This window comes from Ursus americanus, chromosome 18, assembly GCF_024610735.1.
Source record: "Ursus americanus isolate L20-20 chromosome 18, mUrsAme1.1.p, whole genome shotgun sequence".
In the NCBI taxonomy this organism is placed as follows: Eukaryota; Metazoa; Chordata; class Mammalia; order Carnivora; family Ursidae; genus Ursus; species Ursus americanus.
In genome coordinates, this window is record NC_142144.1 from 2,563,334 (window position 1) to 2,591,136 (window position 27,803).

The window sequence follows — 27,803 nt, forward strand, 5'->3', positions numbered from 1 at the left end:
TTACTACCACCACCAGCATTACTACCACCACCACCAGCATTACTACCACCACCAGCATTACTACCACCACGACCATTACTACCAACACCAGCATTACTACCACCACCAGCATTACTATCACCACCAGCATTACTACCAACCCCAGCATTACTACCACCACCAGTATTACTACCACCACCAGCATTACTACCACCACGACCATTACTACCACCACGACCATTACTACCACCACCAGCATTACTACCACCACCAGCATTACTACCACCACCACCACCAGCATTACTACCACCACCAGCATTACTACCACACCAGCATTACTACCACACCAGCATTACTACCACACCAGCATTACTATCACCACCAGCATTACTACCACCACCAGCATTACTACCACCACCAGCATTACTACCAACACGACCATTACTACCAACACCAGCATTACCACCACCACCAGCATTACTACCACCACCACCAGCATTACTACCACCACCACCAGCATTACCACCACCACCAGCATTACCACCACCACCACCATTACTACCAGCACCACCACCACCATAACTACCAACAACACCATTACTACCCCCACCACCATTACTACCACCACCACCATAACTATCACCACCACCACCATTACTAACCCCACCACCATTACTACCATCACCACCATTACTACCACCACCACCACCACCAGCATTACTACCACCACCACCACCAGCATTACTATCACCACCAGCATTACTACCACCACCAGCATTACTACCAACACGACCATTACTACCAACACCAGCATTACCACCACCACCAGCATTACTACCACCACCACCAGCATTACTACCACCACCACCAGCATTACCACCACCACCAGCATTACCAACACCACCACCATTACTACCAGCACCACCACCACCATAACTACCAACAACACCATTACTACCCCCACCACCATTACTACCACCACCATAACTATCACCACCACCACCATTACTAACCCCACCAGCATTACTACCACCACCAGCATTACTACCACCACCAGCATTACTACCACCAGCATTACTACCACCAGCATTACTACCACCACCAGCATTACCACCACCACCAGCATTACTACCACCACCACCATTATTACCACACCAGCACGAACATTACCCCTACGACCACCACCACCATTACTACCAGCACCACCACCAGCATTACTACCCCCACCACCATAACTACCAACACCAGCATTACTACCCACCCCAGCATTACCACCACCACCAGCATTACTACCACCACCACCAGCATTACTACCACCACCAGCATTACTACCACCACCACCAGCATTACTACCACCACCACCATTACTACCACCACCAGCATTATTACCACCACCAGCATTACTACCACCACCAGCATTACTACCACCACCAGCATTACTACCACCACCAGCATTACTATCACCACCACCACCATTACTACCACCACCAGGATTATTACCACCACCAGCATTACTACCACCACCAGCATTACTACCAACACCAGCATTATTACCACCACCAGCATTACTACCACCACCAGCATTACTACCACCACCAGCATTACTACCACCACCAGCATTACTATCACCACCACCACCATTACTACCACCACCAGGATTATTACCACCACCAGCATTACTACCACCACCACCAGCATTACTACCACCACCACCATTACTACCACCACCAGCATTATTACCACCACCAGCATTACTACCACCACCAGCATTACTACCACCACCAGCATTACTACCACCACCAGCATTACTATCACCACCACCACCATTACTACCACCACCAGGATTATTACCACCACCAGCATTACTACCACCATCACCATTACCACCACCACCACCACCACCACCACCACCATTACTACCATCACCACCATTACTACCAACACCAGCATTACTACCACCACCAGCATTACTACCACCACCACCAGCATTACTACCACCACCAGCATTACTACCACCACGACCATTACTACCAACACCAGCATTACTACCACCACCAGCATTACTATCACCACCAGCATTACTACCAACCCCAGCATTACTACCACCACCAGTATTACTACCACCACCAGCATTACTACCACCACGACCATTACTACCACCACGACCATTACTACCACCACCAGCATTACTACCACCACCAGCATTACTACCACCACCACCAGCATTACTACCACCACCAGCATTACTACCACCACCAGCATTACTACCACCACCAGCATTACTATCACCACCACCAGCATTACTACCACCACCAGCATTACTACCACCACCAGCATTACTACCACCACCACCACCAGCATTACTACCACCACCAGCATTACTACCACACCAGCATTACTACCACACCAGCATTACTACCACACCAGCATTACTATCACCACCAGCATTACTACCACCACCAGCATTACTACCACCACCAGCATTACTACCAACACGACCATTACTACCAACACCAGCATTACCACCACCACCAGCATTACTACCACCACCACCAGCATTACTACCACCACCACCAGCATTACCACCACCACCAGCATTACCACCACCACCACCATTACTACCAGCACCACCACCACCATAACTACCAACAACACCATTACTACCCCCACCACCATTACTACCACCACCACCATAACTATCACCACCACCACCATTACTAACCCCACCACCATTACTACCATCACCACCATTACTACCACCACCACCACCACCAGCATTACTACCACCACCACCACCAGCATTACTATCACCACCAGCATTACTACCACCACCAGCATTACTACCAACACGACCATTACTACCAACACCAGCATTACCACCACCACCAGCATTACTACCACCACCACCAGCATTACTACCACCACCACCAGCATTACCACCACCACCAGCATTACCAACACCACCACCATTACTACCAGCACCACCACCACCATAACTACCAACAACACCATTACTACCCCCACCACCATTACTACCACCACCATAACTATCACCACCACCACCATTACTAACCCCACCAGCATTACTACCACCACCAGCATTACTACCACCACCAGCATTACTACCACCAGCATTACTACCACCAGCATTACTACCACCACCAGCATTACCACCACCACCAGCATTACTACCACCACCACCATTATTACCACACCAGCACGAACATTACCCCTACGACCACCACCACCATTACTACCAGCACCACCACCAGCATTACTACCCCCACCACCATAACTACCAACACCAGCATTACTACCCACCCCAGCATTACCACCACCACCAGCATTACTACCACCACCACCAGCATTACTACCACCACCAGCATTACTACCACCACCACCAGCATTACTACCACCACCACCATTACTACCACCACCAGCATTATTACCACCACCAGCATTACTACCACCACCAGCATTACTACCACCACCAGCATTACTACCACCACCAGCATTACTATCACCACCACCACCATTACTACCACCACCAGGATTATTACCACCACCAGCATTACTACCACCACCAGCATTACTACCAACACCAGCATTATTACCACCACCAGCATTACTACCACCACCAGCATTACTACCACCACCAGCATTACTACCACCACCAGCATTACTATCACCACCACCACCATTACTACCACCACCAGGATTATTACCACCACCAGCATTACTACCACCACCACCAGCATTACTACCACCACCACCATTACTACCACCACCAGCATTATTACCACCACCAGCATTACTACCACCACCAGCATTACTACCACCACCAGCATTACTACCACCACCAGCATTACTATCACCACCACCACCATTACTACCACCACCAGGATTATTACCACCACCAGCATTACTACCACCATCACCATTACCACCACCACCACCACCACCACCACCACCATTACTACCATCACCACCATTACTACCAACACTAGCACTACTACCAACCCCAGCATTACTACCCCCACCCCCACCACCAGCATTACTACACCACCACCACTACTACCTTCACCACCACCACACCATCAGCCCCCGATCCTGACAAAGCCTCACCAATGTCCCCTGTTGGACGGTCTGGTGAGTCATTCTGTCGCTCATGCAACCAGCATCCTTAGCGCCCGTATCATGAGACTCATGGACACAAAGATGAAGAAACTGGTGTCCCTGACCACAAGTCTCAAGCTTTAATACTTCCCCAGGAGGCGGCCCCGGTGACCGAGTGACTAGCCAGGGCACAAGGAAGGCACGCTGGAGGGGAGTGGCTGGCCTCAGAGATGGGCCCTGGCAGAGGGGGCGGATGTCAAAGGCTCACATCCGTACACAGCCTCTCCGGGGCGCTCACTCTGCCACCACGTCATCCCCGTCCCCCTGGGTGAGACTCTCCACCCCTGGGCACCAGCTCCCTGCCACCCCACCTCACCCGTCCTAGGCTCAGACCCCAGGTCTTCAACTCAACCTCCACTGGGCACAGTCTACACCCGCGATCATCCTGCCCTCTGCCCCGAACGCATGATCATAGCACCGCAGCGCACCGCGGTCGCTGATGGGCTCGGCATGCACCGACCCCTCCATCGTCTCCGTACGAAACGCTTCGCCACCGCACCCCTCCCCGGTCCACACGGGCACAACTGGTTGTTTTGAACCCAAGTGCAAAATCCCACATTCATCTCCACCAAATTTCATTTCCTTGGCTCCAGGGCATGGTCTCATCCCGGAAGACCTTTCCGAGTCTTATCTGTCAACCAAGAGTAATTCGGCATCAGCCATGGCAGTCGGGCCTGGCTGGGGTCCCCTGCACATCCACAGCCACCGCAAGGCTCTCACTTGCATGCAGAACGTGCGCGTCCCTGCTGGAGGGGTGCAGGGGGAGCGTCGGGGGCAGTTCAGAGGCCAGGCTGCTCCGCACGCCCCCTGCCAGCACCACCCCCGCCTGAGAAGACTCTGCGCTGTGATCCGCCCTCCCTGCAGGCCGCAGTGCCAGGGACCAGGCGTCCTGAACAAGGCCAATGTTTCAGCCAGGGTCCTGGGCTACACCCCAGCCCTGGGCCACCCCGCTGCAAACACTCACTACTAGACATGACAGAGACAGGCTGGGTCAGTGTGGCTAACTCACGGGGATAATCTGTGCTCCCCAACTCCCAAGAAGTGGCTTCAAACACAGCCCCCCAGAAGCATTACCATAGGAAGTGAGGCCCAGCTCGGGAGAAGGCTGTGTGTACCCGGAGGAAACCACATCCTCCAGGATTTGTAGGCCCCCAGGAGGGCTGAGAGTCACCCCAGTGTCCTCGAGGCCCGGCTGCCAGCTGGGCACCCCAGACCCTTCTCCAGGGCATGCTTGTGGGCACAGACTGATGGACTGGCCACAGCTGGACAGAGGTCACCTGGAGAGTCCTGGAATTTCCAGCATGGACCAGAGAGCAGTGGCTCCAGGTTGAAAGTGAACAGCACCAGGGCCTGGGGGGCCAGGGCAGGAAGGAGGAGGGTCACTCTGAGTGGGGCACTCATAGGCCTTGGGGCCCATAAAGGCCAAAAATCCAGAGGCCGGTTGGAGGGTCACCGCCAAGAGGCAAATTAGCAGGCAGCCGCTCTTCGGGCTGCAGGGCAAGTCACCTAAAGGGAGGGATGGAAGTCTGACGTCAGAGGCCCAACGCCCCTCACCCCTTCATCTGAGACTGGAATGTCCTTCTGATCCAGGACAGGGTCCAGACCTGGGTCCAAAGTCTGGTCCTGCACTTCCCTGCTGTGTGACCCTGGGCAGGTGGCTTTACCTCTCTGGACTCCAGGCAGCCCGTGAGCACTGGAAAGCCAACACAGCACGCAGGTCCCGGGCTGCTACACAGAATCGTCCGGGCCATTATTAGGGTAAGACTATCGGCAGCTGGGGCCGGAGGTGCCCTCCTTAAGAGGGGTGTTACTACTATCCGCTTTCCCAAACAGAACGGAGGGAGGGCGTTCAGAGGCGCAGCTGCTGCCCCACCCAGGGCCTTGGGTTTTCGGAACAAGCCTCCGAGCTCGGCCTGGTGCCCGGCTCCTGGGACGCCGAGGAAGCACAGTGCAGACCTCACAGCTCCTGGCCTTCCCAGTGCTGAGAGCATCCGAGCAGACCCACGGCGACACGGCGAGAAAATGAGTTTGTGCTGGATTTCCCACATGCTCAGGGAGGAAGAGCTCCAACAAACACTCTGCACAACCGTCAGAGGCCCCGGTGGCCCCCCAACAGGGGGACACGCACTTAGGAAGGGGCCACCCAACAAATGCGCACCCAGACGCCCCAGTATCCGAGGCTCTTATCCCAAGGTGATGTCACCCCCTGGAGCTACATGGACACTGAAGGCCCATAGCCAGCCTGGGGAGCCCCTCTGCCATCCATGCAGTACGCCCCTCAGGGGTCCCACCGCACCCCACACCCCCAACTGCAGCCCGTGGACCGGCACTCCGCAGGTAAGGGCTGGACGCCAGCTCCCCCACCTGCCTCTCTGACTCTCGCGTCTGCAACACACGGACGCAACGACAGTAATAATCCTTGTCATCACTACAACCACGACATGCACAGCTCCCCTCCCCCAGCGGGGTCCGGAGAGTCTGACAACTCACAGCCCTCAGAAGCACACTGGATGAGGAGGGACTCCTGGCGCTGGGAGCGTCGTCAGGCCCCCTCCCCCGACACTCACAAGCCTGGCAGCCCCATCTCCTACACGAGCAGATGGAGTCCCAGGTTAGCCCCAACCCGTGCGAATGGCAAGAGGAGGCCAGGGCGAGGCTGACACTTCCCCAAGCCCCCTGACAGCAGGCAGAGGAAAAGAAAAATTACCCCCCCGACACACACAGCAGGACCCCCTGCCCTCCGTGGTCACCCACGCAGGCAGCTCCCTGCACACTGGACCATAGGACTCTGCATCTAGAAGCATGGGCCACATGTCCTGCCCCCCCCAGGAAAGCCACCGATCCTCCCCCCCCCCCCAGTCTGTACCTGCCGCAGCCCTGCAGGTGACCTCGAAATGACATGCCCTCGCTGGAACCCCAGTGCCAATCCTCCCCAGGGACCCGCACATCAGAAAGTCACTGCACGAGGCAGCGCTTCAAGTCCTGCATCAGCCCACTGGGCCGGGACAGGGTCCTGCTGCTCAGAGTTTCCACGGAACAAACCTGAAGCCCTCTCAGGCCAGGAAGCAGGAACTGCCAGGTCCCGCAACACGTAGGCAGAAGCAGGGCCTGCCTGACTCTGTGGGTCTCCCCGACCCCTCCTAGCCACCACCCCACCCCAGCCCTGGGTAGAGGCTATAGCCCAGCTGCTTGGCTCAACAGGGATGATGAGTGCCCAGCGCAACCCAGGCCAGCTCCAGGGGCACGTCCTCAGAGCTCGGTCCCCACCCCAAACACCCTTCCCAGTCAAGAACAACCCCAGATGAAAGTCCCTCGGCGTGGGCATCAACATGAGACCCACTGCCACCCACTCCAGCCGGCCTCTGCGAGGCAGCCCTCCCGCCCGGCGTCCAGCTGGACACTGGCTCCCAGCCCGCAGGCTGCTGGCCACTCACACCAGGCAGAAGTCCGGGCCCAGGCTTGCCCACTGCCCTGCCCTTCCTGGACCTGAGCTAGAGACAAAAATACACCTCAAACGCTCTGCACACTGTCCTCATTGGCCAGGCCATCGCCCATCCAAGCCAGCAGCCACACACGGGGCTGCCCGTGACCACCCCCTCCAGCTGGGACAGAGCTAACCATCCTGCCTCCTTGGCCAGCCCAAGAAAGCCTCGCTATGAAACCAACCAAATACTCACGCCCAGAGACGAGCTCTTCATTAAGCACCATGCCCTACAGGAATTAATGGGTGAACCCCCTTCCATACCAGTCTGGGTAGCGAGTTAACAGCGACCCCAAAAGATATCTCTAAGTCCTACCGCCCAGACTCTGGGAATGGGACCTTATCTGAAAATGTGCTCTTTGCAGATGTAAGGAAGTTAAGGGTCTTGAGATGAGACCATCCTGGATTAGGGTGGCCCTAAATCCCATGATAAGCATCCGTAGAAGAAAGACAAGGGACAGACAAACGAGAAGAGGAGAAGCCGCGTGCAGATGGGAGCAGAGCCAGTGAGGACACGGCCTGAAGCCAAGGAACCCCGGGGCCACCAGGAGCTGGGGGAGGCAGGAAGGACCCCCAGCCAAGGTCCTCAGGAGGGAGCTCGGCCCTCCTGACACCTTCATGTCAGACTTCTGGCCTCCAGAACAGGGAGAGAATCAATTTCTATCTTTCTGAGCCACCAAACTGTGGTGACTCGTGGGGACTCCAACAACCCTGCCCTTCCCAGGAATCAGGGAAGGTCCCTGGGAAGTGGGCAGAGCCGAAGACCTGCTTAAGAGGCTCTAACCTTGCTCACTGCTGTCCCGCTGCATCCCTTGGGGTCTGCCTGAGAACTGCCTCGGTGGGCGCGGGGCTGGTCCTCACACAGCGGCAGAAGACAGGGAGGTGCTCCTAGGGAAAGCTCGGATGAGCACTGAGGAGGGGCAGGGTCCCGTGGGTCTTGGGACAGAGCCGGACGGCCCAGGCCCTTCAGGTGCACTCCGCCTGCTGCAGACCCCACCCAGGACATGCCCTCTGTGGTCAGAGAGCCTGGGTTTGAGCTGCCCGCCCTCTCCCCCAGGGCCAGACCTCGGGCCCGTGACTTAGCCCCGGGAGCTTCCACATCCCCATCTAAAGTCAGGGTACATGGGCCTAGAGCAGGGGTCCCTCCTCTGCGCTCTGCATGCCTGGGAGGCCCTGGGACTCAGTGGGCCTGCACACGGGGCCAGCCAGCCTGGATGGGGCAGGGATGTGAGCCCCCTGCTCAGAATGGCCTGCACTGTCGTGCGGCTCAGGCTCTATGCACAGACAGCAGGAGGACTGTGTACGGTGCGGGCCGGAACCGCGACACCCGTCCTGCAACGGCACAACGGAAGGCGCTGGCGGGTACTCCTGACGGAGCCACGACCCCCACCGGGTCCGGCTACAGGGGCTGGCTCCTCCTGTCCCCATCGTGGGTCTAACTGGCAACACCAACTAGAGAAACACCCCTGGCCGGGGCGGGGGTGGGGGGACACGGGCCTCTGAACACCGTGGATGCGGGGGGCACGGGGGCTTTACCAGCAGCACCTCTGAGCCTCGAGCCACGGCGGATTCTCCGCGTCGTATCCGCCTGGCGTCTGAACGCGAGCTCAGCTTTGGCCCCACCAGCCCCACAGATGCACCACCTTCCAAGGATGGGAGAAGCACAGTCTAGAATATGCCTGCAGTTCCTCTCCACGGAGAAATTTGGGTCAACATGACAACACCGCAGGGATGCTGACAGAAACAGAGTGAACAGAAGTGCTGCTTCCCGGCCCCAGAGAGAACGGACCCTCCAGCGAACAGTCCCCATTGTCACAGGCCATGGGGGTACCAGTCCTGCAGCTCCCCGGTCACGGCCCACGTGCTCTGCTGGTCCTGCGTCCCCCACGTGCATCCCTGTGGCAGGGCGCGTCCCCCTGGAGGGGCCTGGAGGCTCAGAGGTCACAGCCTGGGCGGTGAAACCCGGGACGTAGACCCAGGCCTCCGACGCCAAGCCCACCACTCTCTCGCCCTCGAGATGCCGATGCCGGCAACCGTGCACGTGGAGGGACAGTGGCTCTGCGCTCCCCGGCAGGGCCCCAGGCCGCCTCGTGGATGGCCGAGAAAGTCCAGCCCGGCACAGGCCTGCTCCTGCCCCAGGGAAGCTGCATTCCAGGAAAGAACATGTCAGTGGAAAAGCCAGGCCTCTGGAAAACGGGAATCAGGGATGAGGTAAACCCCTTGTCCGTCCAAATGAAAGGCGGGTGGACAGACGGGAGGACCGTCACTCGGGTGTGATGCCATCTTCCTCCCGCTGGCACCCGGGGGTTTGCAGAGAAAGCCCCAGTTTACAGTCTGTTTGGTCTTGTTGCCCCTTGAAACATCCGACAGCTTAGAAGCGGGCTTGGCACCTGGCCCAGAACTCCCTGGCGCCCTGTCCCCTGGGGTGGGCCTCCCTCTGTTCCTGGCTCACAGGAGAGGAGGGTCCTCCCACTGCAGAGGCCCTCCCCCACCACGAGCCCAGCCCCGCCCTCCAGACCCCTCCATCTGGAACATCGATGAGCTGAGGGGGGGAGGGGGGGATGCAGGTCCCCCAACCAGCCAGTGTTTCTGAGCCGGGGCGGAGAAGCGTGCTCAGCAGGCCGGGGAGGGAAGGCCGGCTCTGGCTGCCAGTGAGCCTGCAAACAGCTGGTGTTGGCTCCTCCTGGAAGGTTCTGCGGCTTCACCAACCCCACAGGTCAGGGCACTCTGATGTCCTGGGGGCCCGTGCGGGGCCACAGGAACAAGCACCCACTGACATCGTTGGGACCACCGGGGATTCGCCCTGGCTGGGGAAGGTCGTGACCCAGTTTCTGAGTCCCGGCTTCACTGGTCAGGTGGACAGAGAGATGCACGGGCTGCTGGGAGAGCGGCGCCCGCCACGCGACGTGACGTCCAAGCAGGACTCTCAGGCTCTCGGCAACAACAGGTCTGGGGACCCACCCTGCTCCCCTGTAGCTTCGCTGGGCGACCTTCTGCAGATTCTTCAGCCTCTCTGGTCCAGCGTCCCGGGAGTGGCGAGTTGAGGGGAGGGCAGAGCACTTGGCAGGTACTGTCTCGGGCCCTGCTGGCCAGTGCTGACCCTGGCTGGCCTCCCACCCAGCTCTACCACGGAAGGAAAACAACCACTTCCCGACTCCTGCCAGACATATTCGCTTTCCCTGGCACTCTTGTCTGTGTTTCCAAAAACACAAAGCTCGTTCCTAAGCCCTGGATGAAAACAAGACTTTTTCCTGCATGGGGAAGCCCACAGGACCCCTCTTTTGAAGAACAGCTCCCCTCCTCCCCTCATAGGCCCTCAGCCTGCGGGGCACCCACTCCACCCGGGACCCCAGGACACAGGCACATCCCAGGGGAAGGAACAGGACATGGAACACACAGCTCCCCAGAGCAGCCCTGTAGAGCGTGCTCTCTGCCTCAGAACCCGCAGGCAGGGATCTACAGGGTAGGCGGCAAGGCCGTGGCGCCAGCCAGCCTGAGCCCCTCCAGCTCACACCTGCCCAGCGGGCCCTGCCCAGGGGAGGTGAGGACAGTGGCTCCCCAGGCAAACCCCTGGGGTCTGGATGGCAATGTGCGGGCCCAGGCTGGGGCAGGTCCTGGGAGCCTAATCCCAGCTCAGGTGTGAGTGCCCTCGGCCAGCCCTCCAGACGGCCCCCTGCCTGCCCCGCTTGAGGCCCTTGTCTCTAAGGCAGGAGTCCTAGCACTGAACTTGCAAGGTGAGTCTGGAGAAGTGGAGAGGAGAGACAGCTGGTGACCCCGAGCTGCCACATGGCACCCCTCAGTCACCAACATTGGTGATGTGCCTGCCAGGTGAACGTGGACAAAGGGCCAGAGGGCCTCAGGACGGCCTTGGCTATGACCGCCAAGGGTCTGGGGCAGTGTGGTTCGCTGTGGGCTGGGGGATGCGGGCATTTTACCCAGATTCCATCCACTGTGTCGGCCTCCTCTGCCCATTTTCCAGATGAGGACATTGGACTGGGAGAGGTTTAGCAATGGGCTGCTGGTTATCAGCTAGGAAGAAAGTGGATGAGGCCCAAGGCCCGTGGGAGCTTTGCATGGACCTTGCTCCCGGGGTGGCTTTAGAAGGGACTGGACAGTCCCATCCCCCGTCCAGCAGGGCAGACCCATCACGGGCTCACACCGGGACTGGGAGACCAGGGGCTGCCGACCTGCACAGCCCGGCCCAGGGTCTGCGCCTGGGAGGACGGGTTCACCACAGCTCCGCGTCCCTATGCAGGCTCTCACCCTGGACGGCACTTCACTTTGGACAAGGGGGCCTCTGCGGGGCCATGTACACCCCAGGAAAAACCCCAGTGCCCCAACAGGCTCTCAGTAAGCCTCTGTCTAGAGGCAGCACACGGGACGGTTCTCAGTGTGTGTGCCCATGGTGATGGGCACCCCCCCAAAAGCACCCTGAATCCTTCCAGCTCACCCAGGCCATGGCAGAGCTGTGGGAAAAAGTGGCTTTTAATGAGGGGAAGACATCCTTCCAGGGGAAGAACGTGGCTGCTGGAGAAATCGTTTTCAACAGGGCCGCCCCCCTCCCTGATTTGAAGAGCTTCTAAGCCAAGTGGTTGACATGGGAAGTGCCATTATTTGGAATCTGGTGGAAAGTAAAAGAGTTAAGTCACTTCTGTTTCAAAAGAAACGAAGACCCGTCCTCTCTTGCCGTGAGACCCGGGGTGGCTGGGCATTGAAGGCCAACGCGCCCAGCTCCGTCACTGCCCCGTGAAAGAGAAAAGGCAGACAGAACGCTGTGGGGCCAGGGAAGGCACCACCGTGTCCCACTGGTCTCTGCTGTGAGAGTCAGGTCACATTTTCCAACGTGAGCAAGTCTGGCAGCCAGGAAAGTCCGCGCCTGGGAAAACACCTCCCGCAGAACAGGAACACCTCGCGGGCCACAAAACCTCCCGTTCCTGGCGGAAGGCGGCGGCCCGCCGATCCAAGCACATTCCTGACCCGCCAGTGCGATCCAACACCAGCCTGCCCCCAGCCGCACCAGGAGGCCTGAGCAGCCACACACACACACACACACACACACACACACACACACACACACACGGGCCTGGAGGGGCCGCCATCCCACGCTGCCGACGGGGACCCCGAGTCGCGGACCAGCCAGGCAGCCCAGCCAGCATCTCGCAGCGGCATTCGGGCCCTGACCTCTCCCGGGGCTTCCCTACAGCCGTGCAGTCTGAGTATTTTGTGCTCCTGGGAAACAACTCCTCGGCCTCAGCCAGAGTATCAAGGACGCGGGATTTGCTTTAGGGCCCTCGTTTTTTTTAAAGATAGAGAAAGCTTGTTCTGCCTCTTTACAATGCCAGGCACGCGGTGGGCACACACGAGGCTCGAGGAATGACGCAGGTTCTTAGCCAGCACAGAAGAGCTACTGCGCGGTAGGTGAATTCAAACCCGCGAAGCCGCCGCCTGGCCTCAGCACACCTTCCCGCCCCCGGTCCGGAACGTCAACCAGCAGGAAGATGGGCAGTGCCCGAGCGACCCCGGCTCCCCGGCACGAGCAGGCACCCACGCCCAGTGCTTCGTGGCTGAGCCCAGGTGAGCCCCCTGACCCCTTGAGGTGCCATGACTACTCCCCACGTTCGACAAATCAGAGTCCCAAAGCCCAGCAACGTCCCCGGCTTTACCTGGACCCTGCCACCAGCGAGGCTCTGGACCAGCGACAACTCAATCCCAGTCTGTGTGACCCCCGCGCCTCCGACACCAGCTCCCCAGGAGAGCCCCCCAGCCACCCCGGCCTGGCTGACAGCCCCGGCCGTCCTGCAATTCACCCCAGGTCTCTGGGCAAGTCGGGTCAGAAAAGTGGCCACAGGCTGTGTCTCCAGACTCGGCAAGTTCAGCAGCACCGAGGGTTCCAGGCTCCACCTGGCTCTGCTGTCCCGGGACGCGCCAGGAGGGCCACGGACCCACCTTCACACACTGACTCCCCAGCCCTCTCTTAGCGGCCCTCCCACCCTATTTCCACGTAGACGTGCCTGTTCTGGGCCTTGCTTGTCCGTCGTCCCACCTCTCCACCTGCCTTGACGCGGAACTCAAATCAAAACCGAGCCGCTAACACTGGTCGAGCACCTACTCTGAGCAGCGCCGTGTGCCACGAGCCCCAGGAAGTACCACATTCATGACCCCACTGCACAGACGCGGAGGCTGAGGCTATCACGGCAGAGCAACTTGCCCGAGCCACAAATCCAGCACGCAAGAGAGGAAAGGGCCTGCCCCGGGCCAGCCGCCCTCCTGACAGGTTCTGCAGTCATGCCACACGCCCCATTATGACTTTGCAGAAAGATGAGACCGGGAAAGTCACTCTTCACCTGCCCAGCGGCAGACCCTCCCCACCGGCCAGCCCTGGAATCTGCAGACACTTCACTACCTGTAGAACAGAATGGGGCTAACAAGCATGCATTCTCTCCCTCCGGGGCCCCCGCCAAGAGCTGGCATCCAGCCAACACCCAACCAGCCTGGGGGTCTCCGGTTCACCGAGCAGAGGCACGGGCCCGGAGACCCCACCTCAGGTGTGAGCACAGGGCTGGAGGGCACGGAGCATTCCTCTCAAACATGGCCAAGTACGTGCGCAGTCCCGGGAATTTTGAGCAGAAACGCTCCCCCAAGGATGAAATCCCGGAGCTGCGAGAGCCCTCAGACCATCCAGCATGGTGGTTTCCAAACACGCTTCAGCCATGGAGCCCTGGGGGCAGCCAAATCTCCTTCCACAAAGCCCGAATGTGTAAAAGAAAGAAGTCCAGCGGAGGGGTCCTGGCTGTCGCCTCGCCCAAGCCAGAGGGGCCACCATTGTCACCTGAAGTGCCTTCTAGAATGCAGACCCCAGGGCCCTGCCACAGGCCTGGGGCCCCAGCAGCTCAGGAGGCCAAGCCTAAGCATCTGAACATTTAAGGGTCTCCAGGAGATGCCAGCGTGCTCCCCGGGGGCATCTGGAAACCGCTGGTCCCCTGCAGAGGTGACCTGCTTCTGGCAGGATGGCGCTCTCTAACGCCGTCTCACGCTGAACCCCAGTCTTCAAAGGAGAGAAATGCAGGACTCTTACAGGTTGAAGTGGGGGCTCCCAGGGCCCCCTCTGCTCAGCCCCCTTCCCGTCCCTGAGGCATCTCCCCGGGAAGCCGGGCTCCAGGCTGCAGGCAGGCACCACCAAGGGCCAGCACTTCCAAAGGGTGGCAGCGCGTGCCTTCCCACAGCTCCCACGCCCGGCTGGGCGCTGACCGACAGTCCCCCCAGCCACAGCTGCTCCCCTCCCAAGACAACCCTCAGATACCAGACAGCAGGAGTCCACGTGTGTCCACAAACCCTGGGCCACACCCACCAAAGCTGGTGCCCCTCCCAAGTTTGTCCCTGGGCCCCCTGGACAAGGGTGGACATGGCTGTCCTCACATAGCCTCTTCATTCCCACAGGCCACAAACAGCCCTCGGAACAGCAGCAGAGGCCTCAGCCAACAGCAACCACGGCCATGTCAGAGTGCCAGCTGTCCCCAAGGAGGAGACAGGCTGCCAACAGCAGCCATAGCAGCCGAATCCAGGAGTGACCACTCGCCAGCACTGGTCCCAGGTGGCTGTGGGACAGCTGCTCCCGCCCTTACCTCAAACACTTCCTCATCCAGGATCCGGGTGCCAAACACGATGATGCCATTGACATCTATCACGGGGTGGTCACTGCGGTCGAGGTGTTTGGTGGTCTTCTTTTTACAATCCAGGACCAAGGTGACATTCTTCTTGCGGATACTGAGAGCGATCCTATGCCACCTGCAAAGAAACAGCCCGGGCGGGGGTGGGGGCTTGTGTCACAGAGCAACACAGGGGACCTGCCACAAACTACTGTGTCCTGCATGGGCGCGGTGGGGCTGGGCAGCTCCGAGCCCAGCCTCTGCCATCAGACCGGGTTGCCCAAGGGCAGGCAGACGCCACAGTCCTGCCTCGTGTGAACCTGAAGCCCGCGGCAAGCTGCAGGCTGCCGGAGAAGCCGGGCTTTGCTGGGAGGTGGTGGGAGGGACCGATGTGAGGTTCGCAGTGAGAAACACAGGAACCACATCCCGACGGGGTTCCAAGATCAGGCACACGGCCTCGGACGCGTTAGCCGCGGAAGAGCTGACTTTCAAACTACCAGGGTTTAGGTATGCCCCCAGGAGAGAATTCTGGAAAGACTCGTCTTTTTTTTTCTCTAAATCATTCGCTCCCACATCCAGCGTGTCCATATCCTTAAGGATCTCGTAATCCTTTAAAGAAGATGTAGTGTATTTACACGACGGAATACTACTCAGCCATCAGAAAGGATGAAACCTTGCCATGTGCAATGACGTGGATGGAACTAGAGGGTATTACGCTGAGCGAAAAAGTCAGTCAGAGAAAGACAGATAACGTAGGATCTCACTCTTATGTGGAATTTAAGAAACAAAACAGAGGATCATAAAGGAAGGGAGGGAAAATTAAAGATGAAATCAGAGAGGGAGACAAACCATAAGAGACTGTTAACCATGGGAAACAAGCAGGGTGGCTGGAGAGGAGGTGGGGGAGCGGGGTAACTGGGTGACAGGCATTAAGGACGGCATGTGATGGAATGAGCACTGGGTGTTAAATACAACTGACGAATCACTGACCTCTACCTCTGGAACTCATAATACACTATATATTAATTAATTGAATTTAAATTAAAAAACAAAAATAAAAAAATAGAAGCTCTCGTACATCCTTTCTGGAAGGAGTTGGGTATAACTGCACAATCTTTGCTGTCCCTTCGAGACTAGGAGCCTAGCATTTGAGATACTTTAGTGCATTTGAAGGGGAAGTGGAGGGGCGCCTGGGTGGCACAGTGGTTAGGCGTCTGCCTTCGGCTCAGGGCGTGATCCCGGAGTTGTGGGATCGAGCCCCACATCAGGCTCCTCCGCTATGAGCCTGCTTCTTCCTCTCCCACTCCCCCTGCTTGTGTTCCCTCTCTCACTGGCTGTCTCTATCTCTGTCGAATGAATAAATAAAATCTTTAAAAAAAAAAAAATGAAGGGGAAGTGGAAACCCAGGGAGAGGTAAGGGCCCCCCAAAGACACGGACGACAACCCGAGACCAGGACCCAGGCCTCCAGACTCGAGCCCAGTCCTCTCTCTGCCTGCGGTCCTCCCATGTGCATGGTGGCATCGCCTGCTTTTCCATCAAGTGCATCCTGCCGTAAGGTCCCCTGCCAGCCAGCAGGCTTTGGGCGGCCTGCCCGGACTCCCCAGCAGGAGCAGGACTGGGTTGCTGAGCGGGACACACTTACTTGCCATCAGACAGGTTGATGCCCCTGAAGAGGGGGTAATCCTCTGGCCCTGGTTTCCCCGTGTGGTCCTCATAGAGGAAGACCGGAGAGCGGCCCATCTCCAGGCCGATCTGCTGGATGCCCTGCTCGTTGTAGATGGAGACCAGGAAGGCCTGGCTGCCCTTCTTGGCTTTCACAGTGGTTAGAATGGAGAAATCCTCAGGAAATGAAGACGCTGTAACAGAAGACAGAGATAAGAAGGCAGTCAGGAAGCCCTAACTACACCCAGCCACACTCTGCAGACAAACCAGCTCGTGGACCCGGCAACGTTCGAGGCATATGGTTGTGCATAGCCATCTGCTACACATCTGCCCCTTGATCAAACTGTTCCTGCAGCCCTCCCCTAGCACCATATGACCAAGCCTACCCTCCTGGAGGCTCAGTTCAAATGCAAACGTGTTTGGTTCTTCTGGCAGTGAGCCTTCAATGTCATTTCCTTGGTTCCTATACCTCAATACATCTGTGTGTAAATCCTAACTAGAACCTCTGAGAATGTCAGCTCTTTCTGGGCAGGGGCTGTTTCAGAGGCATCTTCGTACTCTCCATACTGCCTAAAGCTATAACCAGGAAATTGCGTTTCACTGAGTGCTCTCAGGAGGGAGGGGGAGAGAGAGCAGGGAGAAGGAAGGCACGAGGCAGGGACCACATCTCCTGGCTAATACGCAAAACAAGATAAATAGGAAGAAATCGAAAGACTTCAACCCAAATTTTAAAAAGGAAATAAAAAACAAACCCCATGCATTAATGGCAGGGAATGCTCTTTACAACTCAGGACAGAAACAACATGAGGTCAGTAACGGCCAGGCCTGCACCAGCCCAAGTGTGAGCGCGGCCCACTCTGCATGCTCCAGATCTCCCCACACGCACGCGCCCTTCCTGGGGCGGCGGCAGGAAATCTCCGCGCCGCCCCCCCCCCCCAACCATCCTGCTGGTGGAGGCAGCAGCTCTGCCAAGGGCCTGGAGCACGGTGGGGAGCATGCCTGGTCCCTGCAAGGGAAGCCACCTGGAAACGCTCTGCAGAACCGGGCAGGAGTGGAGCCTGGAGAGGCGTCGGCACGAGCAGCCTCAGGGAAGAGCGGCTGTGAACCTGGCTTATGGGCCTGGATAAGGAGCGACCCTGTTATCAGACCCACCGTTTCTTAGAACAGTAACAAGGTCAAGCAGCTGGCCCCAAGGCCTGTGGGGCTACAGAGCTGGGGCTAGTGCAGCTCCCAGCAGAGACGCTATCCGTGGGCGCCCTCTGCTGACGCATGCTCCTGGCCTCTGCTTCTGCTGTAGGGAGCAGAGAGCCGCAGGGTGCCATGCTGGGGACAAGGGACCTCCAGGGCACCAGGCCCAGGGCGTCCTAAGACTCCCAGGGAGCAGGAGGGAGCCCCTGCTGTGGTTTCTGTGACCCCCTGCAGGACCTGGGGGGGAGATGTTGCCAGGGCGAGCCAAGGGCAAGAGAGGCCACGGCTGCTTCCCTCAGGGAAAACAACTGGCCCCCAAAGGCCAGCTCAGAGACTCGTGTGAGGTCCCAAGGCGGAGACAGAGGGCAGCTGAGAAGTCCGTCCCACGGGCCCCAAAGCCCCAGCTAAGGTGCCCATGGGGAGAGTGAGGCCCGAGGCCCCCGGCCCCAGGGGTCAGGCTGGGGTCTCCCTCCCCTAGCGGGACTGCTCAAGGCCCCCGTTCCCCAGCGCGGGGCGACGCTGGGCAGCGCGACCACCTGTCCCAAGACAGGCCACCTCAGGCCGCCCTTCCACGCGGACAGGAAGCCTTTGGGAAGAGCTGTGCTGAGATCACCACAGTCACAGAGCCCTCGCTCCACGCTGTCCCTCCACACGTGGGACGTGAGGGGAGTCACAGATGCCGCCTCAGCTGTACCACCCGGAGGAGTGGCATCTGGCCAGGAGAAGCCCCGCTGCAAGGCCCACGGCAGGACCTGGGGCCCCGTTGGGTCCCTGGGGCTGAATGGGCACCAAGGGGCCCGGGGGTGTTTGACCTGAGGCACCTCGGAGGCCACTGCCCACACCCAGGGTGAGTTACAGTCCCTCGCTCTCATCCCGAGGGTCACCTGCCCCATCCCCAGCCCAAAACAACCCCATGCTGTATACAGCCGTCATCCCGTCTGACATACAGAGAAGAACGGGGAACAAGAGCGCTCCCTTCCCGGCATATCACAGCCTGGGAACGGCCACAGCCCCGTCTCCCCAGCTCGTGAGGACACTGTGTCCCAACGTTCACACCTCCGTGCAAGCAGAGCTCGGCTCAGAGAGCCTGAGAGGATAAGTCATGTCTGACCTGAATCTCCCTGCTGGCGAAATAACAATGGCTTTACTGTCACTCCAGAGATGGCCTCTTCCAGGCGTGACGTGAGCCAGACACTGACACGCTCCACGACCCGCGCTGTCTGGGCCGTCGGGCGGACTGTGTCTGGGTCCCATTCTTCCTACCAGATTTCTCAAAGTCACGTGGGAGAAATGCATTCAGCAAGAGGCCCAATTACTTCCTTAGGTCATTTCCTTTTCACTTCGCTGAGGCCCAAGGGCACTGGGGCCATTTGGGTATACAGTAGGAACTTAATAAAGGCATTGCTATTAAACTGAATCCTACTAAGCCAACAGCTCCTGAATGGGACGGTCTGCTGGACAGGGGCTGATCTGGAGCCCCAGGCCCACCTGGAGGGAAGAACTGGGGCTAAGGCCAAAGGGGGTGGGGCACAGTGTCACAACCCAGCCCTGCTTCAGATGCTGAACGAGAAGGGAGTCTCAGTGGCCCCGAGGTTACCAGATGGAGCACAAAGTGGAGAGAGGACCCCAATCTGAAGCACGAGAACAGAGGAGGGGGCTGGTGATCGTGGGGAAGCCTGCTGTGCTCTGGAAGTCTTCGGCGGGCCCAGCGTGGACGTGGCCGCACTGGTTCTGTGGATGCAGGAACACCCAGTCACGGGGCCCCAGGAAGTCGCGGCAGCCGACGGGACGCACGGCCTCCTGCATTCACGGAGGATCCGTGACGGCGTCTTCTAGGGTCTCAGGTCGGTCTTCCCTTGATGTCCCCCTGCAGGCAGAGGGTGGCAAGGCCCAGAGACCCCCAGGCAAGCAGGGCCACCCTCTCCAGCTTGCCCCTCAAAGTGTCCCCGTTCTGGGCCTGCCTTAGACCTTACAGCCTGTCAGGGCCAACTGTCGGGAAAGGTCCATGCTTACAGTCGAGCTGCAGGCTCCCACTGACGTCAGGACCCGGACCACTGGCTGTGAGTGAGACGAGGAAGACCCCTTGGGATCAGGGAAGACGCGAGTCTCCGTCTGGCTAGGAGGTGCAGACACCCCCGAACTGCCTGCCTGCCCCTCTGGAGGGAGGGCGATCCCACGGCAGGGTCCCGCACCGCGCCACCCGGACTCCCCAGTCCAGAGAGGCCGGGACTGCAGACGATTCGCCCAGAGCTGCAAAGCTGCTGGATGGGCCTGGTGGGCGCCGCAGGCTCACCCAGGTCAGGCGCAGGCTGGGGGAAGAACACGTCCCCACGGGGGCTCCCAAACACCCGCTTGGCCTCGGCCACCGAGCACTCCTCCGCGAGCCTGTGAAGGGGGCACTGCGTCCTCAGAGCAGCCGGACAACTCCAAGGTCTTCCTGCCATGGCCGTGAGTCACCCGGACACAGACGTCCCTTTGCTCCGAGTCGTTCAAACACGGTCACACTCAATGCAGGCCCCCTGGCCACCCGGCCCGACCAACACACACAGGCGTCCGAAATGCAGCCACGCTGCCCCCCAACGTGGGAGACGGGCCCCCCAGTGAAAAGGTCAGCCGGCATACAAGAGAAAAGGGACAGAAGCCATGTGTCTCCTCACACCCGAGGCCACAGTCACAGGAAGAGCGTCCCGGCAGCTTTCGAGGACTCCACACTTTGGGATTTGGAGACGGGACCCCCTCAAAACGCCTACTCAAATCAGCCTGAGGCCACCTCCGGCTTTATTTGGCTTTGATGAGACTCTGGCTCTGCCTGGACCACTTCTGCTCCACACAGTAACTGTGACCAGAAGGCCGTGTCAGAGCATTCACTCTAAGTGTCTAATCGAGTCACTAATTTGAAAGCTTAGGGAAAGCAAGGGCTGAGAAACTACGCCCTGTCTTACAGCTGGGGGATCCACACTGCATCTCCAATCACGAGCCTGTCCTCGGGGATCCATGCAGTTTCGGGAGGGCGGGAGCACCTGTCATGCCGGAGACCCTGAGCTGGGGGACGGAGATCAGACTGACAGCAGATCCGTCCCAGGCAGGACGCCTGGCTTCCCCGGCGCGGCCTGGCAGGGGACAGTGTCGCTCACGTCCCGCACAGCCGCCAGGTCCTGGGGCCAGCCACCCCCTCAAGCCCTTCCCCGGTGTCCCTCAGTCTCTCTAGGTTGGGTGACAGGGGGGTGCAGGACAGGGCGTAGGCAGCTTCTGGGCGGAGATGAGAGTGAGCACCTGGTGGGTGATTCTAGAAGACAGGCTCAGCCCTGAAGGGGAGGAAGTGCTCCAGGACGTGTGGAATGGAGGCCGGACTGCAATCTACGGGTTCTAAGCCAGGGGGCCCGACAGTGACCTCACCTGCAGCCCGGGGCGGCTGGGAGGGGACCTGGTGCCCCAGCCTGACCTCATCTACCCAAAGTGACCTTCTTGGAAAGGGCCAACCCAGCCTCTCTCAGGGACTCATAAAGGCCCCATGGGTTAAAGGCAGGCTGAGTGCAAGGGGCATCAGAAGCAAGCACGCAGCCCCTGAAAGAGCGTGTCCTTCGGGACCCTGTGGGGACGTGGGAGCACAGACACACTGGACTTGTCCCAAGGCTGCCCTACATCGGGGTCACAGCCAGGTCACCAGAAAGCGATGCAGAGTCAACTACTGATGACAGCATATCACAGCACACGGAGCGGCCGCTTGCCCAGGAGAGCACACCTGCCTGGTCCCCTGGCCCCTTTCTGATCTGAATCAGAATGAGCTCGTTTAAGGCCGGGGAGGAAGAGGTGACCCACCACGGGCTATTTACCCACGTCCAGATAAGCCCTGAGGGTTACCTGACCCTGGGTGTGGGGAGGGGGTGTCACATAGTGTCCATAGCCGGGCGACAAGGACAACTAGGATGCCACGTCTTAGCAGCCAACGTCACCCCCACTCTGGGCATGTGACTTAAAGCAGAGATCTGGCGCCTGGCAACTGCTTCTCGTTAGAAGCCTGCACCCTCTTGCTGGGAGCCCTGATGCTCGACTCTTGTCTTCATGTCACTGCCCCCAATTAAGCTTCTGTGTGGGAGCGCTTCCTTTCCCATGACCCCGGGTCTCTCTCAACCTCGGCACGGGACAGCTATCCATCACCTTTTCACACGTGCAGTCCTGGCAGCCTCTCTACAGCTGGGGATACACCTGCCTGGGAAAGCGAGGGGAACAGATGAGGCCCCACGGGCCCACCTTCCGTGGTGGGTGGTGATGGCCACTGGGCTGTTTTTGCTAGAATGAGGACACCGGCCTCCTGGAAAACCACGTGTGCTTCTTCCTCCACACAGGCATCCTGCCTGCGCCCTGCCTGGAGGTGGGAGGGTGGAGCCATGCCCACACCCACGCATGCCCGTCCCCACCACCCTGCACCCGGACACACGCTCAGGTCCCCGCAGCCGGGACACAGGCTCGGGTCCCTGCACCCAGAACACACACACGTCTCTTACCAGGATACAGCTGTTTGGTGGGTGCACTGAGCTGGGCATCCTTTGTGACTCTGTAAGCGACATCCGGACCTTTGGACGATCTCCGTGTGGCACAGAAACCTGTTGTCTTTGTTATTCCATCAGGCAAGTTGTGGAAATCTAGGACCTTCAGGAGATCTGCTGGCTGAGCTGAAATGGCAAAGGGAGGTGGGGTGTTAGCCACGGTGGGGAAGGAGCAGCGCAGGGCCCGGCCACCTGCCCAGGAGAGCGCAGAGGGCTGAGGGGGTGGGAACCAGCTCAGAACCAGCTGTGAAACCAGGGGCTCGGGGGCACGGGGTGGTCCGCTCAGAGAAGGGCATGCGTCCAGGTCCCCAGAGCCGCACTCCCGGCCCAGCTCCTGCCGCAGCCGCACACCAGGAGCGAACCGTCCCTCGCTGCGCCCCCCGCGGCCTCCCCTCCCCCAGTTTGCAGACTTGGCTCCTCCGCTCTGCCATCCTCCACTGGCAGGAACTGGACGGATCCAGCTCCCAGACACCCCCCCAAACATGGGAAAGCCACCCATATGCAGGCCTCAAGGCTGGTCGGATCCCACCGCGGATGGGAGCGGCTATGGGGGGAGGTCTCTCAGAGGGAGGCACTGGCAGCTCGTGGGTTCTGCTGCGTGGCCCTGGGGTCGGCACATCCTGTGGGACCAGGACGAGAACCACGGAGACCAGTGACGCATTTTATCCCCCCATCATCACCTGATTAAAATGTGATTTTCCCATCACTGTTTACAGCAAAGAGCCAGTTTCCATTCCCCCCAGAAAACCTAGGCCTATAAGGCAAAACAGCACAGAACCAAGGATAAGGGAGGAGAAGATCTGTGCATCCTTCCAGAAAGTTCCGGACCCTCCATCAGGAGCTCCTCAGAGAAGTGCAGCAGGGCCCAAAGGCGTTCCGATGGAAGCCAGGGCACCTCCTTCAGCAAAAGCCGGCCTCCCCGTGCCCCTGGCTCCCTCCTTCCCATCGGGAAGAGTGGGGACCTCCAGGCTCTGAGCACCACAGGCCTGGGATCCACACACCTGCCCCAAACAGGTGATTTCATGGGGAAAACTCAGTCTCATTACTACAAACAAGAGACCCCAGGAGCCCCGGCAGAGAAAATAAACTCCAACTTGGAGTCAGTGTCAGGCCATGCGAGCAGCAGGTGCTGCCCTGGGGTTTTGGGAAGCCCAGCGGTCAGCACCCACCTGCCTGCTGGGTGGGGGTGGGGTGGGGCTGGGGGTGACTGGCCCCGCCTCTGCCACTGGGCATGTGAGCCTCAGCGGGCCAATCAGGGCACAGCTCCTCCCCTTCCCAGGTGGCTGGTGCCCAGGTGGACCGCAAGTAGCCCGACAAAGCTCCATCCTGGGCCTTTTCCTTTGGGAAAGAGGAATCCTCTCTGCGCTGCTGGCCCCTAGGAGGGATAGACAGACTCCTGCCACACTGCCTGAGCCCCTGGATCAAGCCGTGCCTGAGAAAGGTCCATCTACATTAGCCAGTGAGTTGTCCTTCTATTTAGGGTGACTCGGCTTAGGGTCTGACACCTGCTACTGTAAAATCAGCACCCATTGCTGGGTGTGAGGGCGAGACCGACACAGGCTCTGCAGCCCACCGGCCTCCCTCCCCAGAGGGGTGACCACATGCCTGAGCCTCGCTCAAGGGGAAAGTCCCACTTTTCTAACAAGGGTGGAGAATTGGGAGGTAAGAAAGGACCCCACCCCCAGCATCAGTTTCCCCATCTCCAGCCCCAGGAATCCTGTGCCAGCTGTTACGCCCGGAGCTCAGCATAACCGTGGCAGGGAGGTGTGGGCACCCCGAAGCCTGTGCCCCCTCACTGCTCATCCAGCAAGGCCCTGACAGAGGCCCCATGCCCGCGAGGGCATGCCTGGAGCAGGGCCGGGCCATGGCATTCAGGGAAGCGAACGGTGCCCTGGCAGGTACAGACAGCTCCCCACACAGTGACACGCTGGGATGGGGGCACAGCAGCCTGGGCCAGGCCCTGAGAGTGCCGCGCTACCCGGATCCCAGAGCTCTGCCCCAGCACTATCATTCTACAAATCAGCTTTGCTGCAGAACTCTGTCACTGTAACCAGGAATACATGGGGATGGGTGGGAACCCTTAAGAAAAGGACAGCGTGGGGACCCAGGCACTCCTGGTCCAGACTGACCTTCACTCACGGACAGAATCATGGCCTCCTGCGGCCTCTGTGATTTCCCGCGGTGGCTCTCGGCAACTCCGGGGACCCGGCCACCACACAGCGTAGCCAGCCCCTCCTGGAACGGTGACGGCACCTCCAAAGCGCTCGGCACCAGTGACCCTCCTACAGGCCCCACAGCCCTCGCCGGATGCCCGTCCAGCTGACATCAGCTGCAGGTGCCAGCAGCACCCGGGCCTGGACTCGGGCCGTGGGAAGAGACGGCGGTGCCAGCCGCCAGCTCCCCTGCCACAGTGACACAGCCCCGAGCTCTGGCTCATCTCTGAGACTCAGTTCCAAGGCGGGCGGTGGCCAGGGGAGGGATCAGAGATCCCAGCTGGGGCTTCTTGGGCTCCCGTCCCACTAGCTGGTGATGCTCTTCCCAGACGGCAGCTTGCAAACCTGTTTTCTCGATCGCTAACGGGAGAGAGCTGTTTTCCAGAAGCCTCCGTGACATGTTTATAGGCCTCTGCTAAACAAGTTGAAAAGGCCACCAGATCATTCAGGCCCAGCGCCACCCTCCCGCTGGCCAGGGGCTCCCTGTGCCAGAGCTAAAAAAATGCTCAAGCTTTATAAAAGGTGTGGGAAGGGCCTGGGAGGCATCTGGCAGAACAGGACTTTCGTGGACTTTCCTTCCCTCTGACACAGGAGCCTCCCCTTCGAAAGGCAGTTTCTTAGGAAACCAGGGCCCTTGGTGCCTCTATCAGGATGAGAACCCCAGTGCCGACTTTGGGTACAGGTGTGCCTGGGTCTGAGCCCTGTGTCACCCCACTGGGGAGAAGGTCCTGAGGCTGGAGAGGGGGCTCCAGCAGCAAAGGCTGCCCCTGGCACACTCCCCGGACAAGCAGTGAGCATCACCCCTGCGCATCCCAGCCACCCAGTGGAGACAGAGCGGGAACTGGAGCCTCCATACTGGCCGGGCCCACTGAGCTGCCTGAGACCAGAGTGTGCAAAGCAGGCCCCCACGGGGAGACCTCGCCACACTTGCCACGCACAGGCCACCATGTGCTGGGAGCGGCGGGCGCCCTGGTCCCGCTCCAACTCCGGGGCCTTCCCGCTCGGAAGAGCCTGGGTGCTGAAAACCACTTCGCAGACTCCCCGGCCGGTGGTAAGGCTCAGGGGGCAGGCGGGGTCCTAGCACGGAGATGGTTGAGCTCTGGGCGCCACGTGCCCACGAGGCAGCACGAGGACCGAGGAAAGAAATGCAGGAGTGACAGCAGTGGCCCCCAGATGCTGAAGCACAGCAGGGATGGACTGATGTACCGGCGAGCTGGTGCAGACGAGAACGGCCCCGAGCTGGACACAGGTACACCAGACACATTTTACAACTGGCGGGTGCACGGCGGGGGCAATGCGTCCACCAACCCCGCTAGGATGACCTCTGCCACCCCGAAAAGCACTTTCCACAATCATTCTGAAAGCCATCTGCCCGGTGCCCCTCCAGACCTGGAACGGCAGGGCTCCACGCCACCGGGGGCTGCCGCCCCCCATTTCATGGCTGCAGGACACAGGGCACCAAAGCAGCCCCCAACGGTGACTCCAGGGCCCTCGTGGCCCAACTGCCAGCGGATCACATGGTCACCAGGCCAGCGAGCCTCAAGGAGGCGGCACACAGCCCCACCTTCCGCTTGAGGCTGCCGGCGCGCGTGCTGGCCTTGGGCTCAAAGTCCTCCCCTTCTTATTTATTTTTTTATTTTCTTGCTCTTCTCTAAATAAGCCACGTGTCTTCTCAAACACTTGCTACTGGCAAAGACCTCCTCGGAAGCCCGGGGTCTGTCCCTCTGGCCAGAGAGTGGGATGGCTTCCTGCGGCCTCTGGGGCTCGGGGAGCAGGTCGTGGGTTATTGGAACCGGCTCTCCGGACCTGGAAACATAATGTGCCTTCAGATTCCACCAGGCCACTCATGGCCAGAGTCCCAGTGGGAGGGGACCTTTTCCTCCATCCCCCAAGTCCTGGGGACCCTAAGCCAGAGCAGTGCCCACCGATACTCTGCCACCGGGGCGCCCTCGCCAGGGCCGGGCCGTCCACCTGCCAGATCTCCAGGACCCAAGGTCCCTTCTCAAGAGCCCAGGCCCGGGGTGGGACGAGTGGGGGCATCACAGCACCTTTACCTCATCAGGGGACCGTCAGGCTCCGCCAATCCCTGGGCTTGGGGATCTCTGGGGACTGCTGCTGGTCTGGGCTGGTCTGCCTCCGTCCCATGGTCATCTGCACAGCCCCTGTCTGCGCCCCTGCCTTCCCTAAGGCAGGAAGGCCGTGACCCTCCTGTGACACATGCTCAGAAGACTCAAGACCCCAAGTTCCAGACAGGGCTGCTGGGCGGTGTGAGGCACCTGGCAGGAACGATGCTGCCCCCCAACCCTGCAGGGACTCGGTCCCTGTGCTGGAAGCCCCAGGCCTCCCCGGCCCCAGAACTCCATGGCTCACCCTCCAAAGGCCACAGCCCAGCATTTCCAGCAGCAAGCCCTCTCGACAGAGACCAGGGCCAAATCCCGGCAGGTGTCTGCAGGGGGCTGGGTGAGCCTAAAGGGATGAGCCCAGAGGAGGGGGCAGGGGGGGAGGAGGGGGTTCTGCACGCTTCAGAGTCAACATCGCCATCATCAAAAGAAAACGGAAGAGTTCTCTAAATAACCACCTTCAAAGTCCTCAGAACTGTCTAATTTTAGATCTAGAAGGGACCACAAACAACACAGGGCTAGGGCCCTTTATTTCAAAAGCGAGCAGGTGTGGGGAAAGGGCGTGACCATCCCGAGATCGCACAGCAGGCTGGTGCACAGCAGGGGCCACGACACAGCCACCCGCAGCTTTGGATACACGCCAGTCCTGACGCACAGCAGGTGACACAGGGAGTTAACGACGGAGTCCACGAAGCACAGTGCGTTCGCCGCCCGCCCCACGTGTGGTGCCCTCGCTGCTCTCGTCCATGCGTCCTTCCACGAGTGGCGGTAACACCCCGTGTCATGGCCA

General features: G+C 59.5%; 1 protein-coding gene across 2 annotated transcripts in view; it reads right to left on the reverse strand.

Annotated features, from left to right (window-relative positions):
- Positions 1–27,803, reverse strand: part of COL5A1 (collagen type V alpha 1 chain) — a 165,094-nt gene that overhangs the window by 104,676 nt on the left and 32,615 nt on the right. For both annotated transcript variants that reach the window (XM_087869218.1, XM_087869217.1), the window contains exons 2-4: positions 22,639–22,806; positions 16,926–17,139; positions 15,259–15,421 (exon numbers count right to left, since the gene is read on the reverse strand). In XM_087869218.1, the coding sequence (XP_087725344.1) occupies positions 15,259–15,421; positions 16,926–17,139; positions 22,639–22,806 (545 nt within the window). The remainder of the gene's footprint in view (positions 1–15,258; positions 15,422–16,925; positions 17,140–22,638; positions 22,807–27,803) is intronic.